The 3,137-nt window shown below is 40.4% G+C and overlaps 1 protein-coding gene across 1 annotated transcript in view; it reads right to left on the bottom strand.

Moving 5' to 3' along the window:
- Positions 1–230, bottom strand: part of mab21l4 (mab-21 like 4) — an 18,456-nt gene extending 18,226 nt beyond the window's left edge. Inside the window, 1 exon segment of the mRNA XM_033031433.1 lies at positions 1–230. Within this exon segment, the coding sequence (XP_032887324.1) occupies positions 1–146 (146 nt within the window). The 5' untranslated portion in view covers positions 147–230.
- Between the last annotated feature and the right edge of the window lie 2,907 nt (positions 231–3,137).

Here is a 3,137-nt window from a genome sequence, read left to right as displayed (position 1 = left end):
CTGTCTTGCTGATAAACCCTGTCGAGTATTGTAAAGAGAATATCTTCGCATTTCTGTATTTCAATAATCTTCATGTCCTGGTGGGATTTTATCCCCAATAAATATCTCTGATACCAGCCCAAACTAGCCCCCTTTGACAACGACATGTTGGCAGTCTTTTTAAGAACACCTGCAGTCTGTGGCTGCAACTCCCTACTCAGGCAGATTGTGTGTGAGCATGTGAAGTTAAACTAAAGGAAATACTCTTTGTAACTGGGAGGGGTTTGGGAGTGTCACAACAGCCTGAGTACTGTAATATGTGTAAATTAAGCCCACTTTATTTTGATAGACGAGGATTGATAAATGGGGAAAAGGAAAGAACAGACGGGATGCAGGTGAAACAAAATTGGTGGATGGAAGGAAAAGACTGATCTTTCATCTCTAAAATTCAGTCCAGAATGAAGGGATCACATTTTCTTTGAATGTCTGCTGTAAGAAGGAAGGGGGCAGGGATTCAACATGTATCGACAGCTTTAACCCTTTTGCTACTGGATTCAAGTTTCCAGTACCAAATCAACCCTGCTTTGCAACCAATTGATACTGATAAAGATAGAAGAGAGTGCAGATGCTGGAATCTTGAGCAAAGACAAGAGGGACTCAGAAGGACAGGCAGCATCTGTGGAGGGGGCAGATGATTTTTTGGGTCACGTCTCATCTTTAGACTGAGGGAGTAGAGGAGGAGATAGCTGGTAGTAACCATTTTTTTTTCTATCAACTAAAATACTGGTTGAAAAAATTCAAAAGGAAATTGGATATACACCTAAAATGAACATTTGCAGGCTATTAAGAAAAAGAAGCCTCATGGAATAACTGTATAAACCTATCAAAAAGAAATGCTGGTGAGAATATGGCGTATCATTGTCTCACTGAAGATGGCTGGAGAGAATGGTGGTGGTGGGAATTGGAAAAGGTCATGAAGTAAGAGACTGCCGCAATCGTTAAGGAGGACTGGGGCAAGAGATGTCACTAGGGAGACGAGTGTGGAGCGTCTGAGAGTTAATGGTAATATGTATGAAAAAAAAGAGATGCGCCAACATTACTATGTATACTAGCAACGCTAAATGTATAGACTGGCACAAAGAATGCTGCCTGAAACGCTGAGTTTCTCCAGCAACTTGATTTTTACTAAAGATTTATGAAAAGCTTTGCACTGTTTTACATAGAACATAGAACAGCACAACGCAGAACCAAGCCCTTAGGCTCATAATGTCTGTGCCAAACACGATGCCATGATCAACTCTTGCCCGCCTGCACATAATCCGTATCCCTCCATTCCCTGCATATCTATGGGGTCGGGGTGTGACTCATCCAAAAGTTTCATGAATGCCATCTCATACTACCTCCATCACCACCCCTGGCAGTGTGTTCTAGGCACACAGCACCCACTGTGTACAACCCTTTGCCCCTCTCACCTTAAAGCTATGCCCTCTAATATTTGATATTTACATCCTGGGAAAAAGGTTTTGACTGTCTGCCCTATCAATGCCTCATTGTTTTCTTTGCTACATATATATTTTTATTATGGATAAAGTTTATTTTTGAAATTAAAAAAAGAGTAGGAGTTTTATCATAGTTCTGAGACAAAGCATAGCTCACACTTACGACTGTTTATCATTCACATCCCAAAAAATGGATTGGTGCACAGTTGCAAGTTGGACGATTTTGGCTTTGCATTGCAGTAACATTTAAATGTTTTCTGACTGAATTTGAGTTTAGTTTATTTCACTGCACCAAGGCACAGTGAAAAGCATTTGTCGCGTGCTACCCAGTCAGCGGAAAGACAATATATATCTACAATCGAGCAATCCACAGCGTACAAATACATGATTAAAGGAATAACATGAGTAATGTTTAGAGCAAGATAATGTCCAGTAAAGTCCAATCAAGGAAAGCACGAGGGTCTCCAATGAGATAGATAGTAGCTCAGGACTATCTCTAGTTGGTAGGATGGTTCAGTTGCCTGATAACAGCTGGGAAGAAACTGTCCCTGAGTCTGGACATGTGCGTTTTCACAATTATATACCTCTTGCCCGATATGAGAGGGGAGAAGACAGAGTGGTCGGGGTGTGACTCGTCCTTGATTATGCTGGTGGCCTTGCTGAGGCAGCATGAGGTATAAAATGGAAGGGGGGTTGATTGGTGTGATGGTCTGGACTGCGTCCACAATTTTCTGCACCAAATGGAAATGAAAATCAATGATCTAATTCTAAAAGAATGTCAAATGCACTTGCAGAAAATTTCAATAGGAGCTAGTAATGTGTTACATATGAAAAGATTGTGTGATGACATGACGTGGCAATGCTGAATGATGGCACTCATTCTGGTTGTTTGCAGAAACTTGTTGGCAATACAGCCAGTTTTACAAAGCACAGGTGAGCATTTGCGCCACTAAAGAAACCATTAACTTAAGCAGGAATGGGCCTCCATCATCACACTTGTTAGGCGGTATTGCATAAAAAGGCATGGACCCAAATTGTTGACTGTTTCTCTTTCTTCAATACTGGCTGACCTACTGAGTGTTTTCAACATTTTCTGTTGTCACAGATTATCAACGTTTTTGCAGTTTTATGGCAATTTGTCTTGCCCCACTACAGCATCAGTTTTTACTACCATTACCTCCACAGAATCCATCATGTTAGCACGAAGGATAAGCGAGCCAGTCAGTATCCTCTCCCAGGGCAACATTGAGGATCAGATTATACTCAAATGACTCATCTTCTCACTTTTATATTCAATCTATTGGATTTGCAGAAAACCTGGTGGATTAAACATATTACCACATTCACCTAGACACATCATGGAAATGTAATTGTTTCTAGCTTCCATTTATACAAGTCAAGTCAAGTCAAGTTTATTCGTCACATACACATACGAGATGTGCAGTGAAATGAAAAGTGGCAATGCTCATGGACTTTGTGCAAAATGACAAACAAACAAACAACCGAACAAATTCCAAACAGAATGTAACAGAATCACATATTCTTTTTCATATTAAATATTGTGGGCGGAAGGAAATCAATTCCAGCTATCAATTCCACAACTCACCAGTAAGCAAATATTCCATGAACATTCTTCCTTTACATCTAACATCTTTGCTA

The sequence above is a fragment of the Amblyraja radiata genome, chromosome 13, assembly GCF_010909765.2.
Source record: "Amblyraja radiata isolate CabotCenter1 chromosome 13, sAmbRad1.1.pri, whole genome shotgun sequence".
NCBI lineage: Eukaryota > Metazoa > Chordata > Chondrichthyes > Rajiformes > Rajidae > Amblyraja > Amblyraja radiata.
The sequence above is the reverse complement of the archived record's forward strand: the minus strand, read 5'-3'. Positions and strand labels throughout refer to the sequence as shown.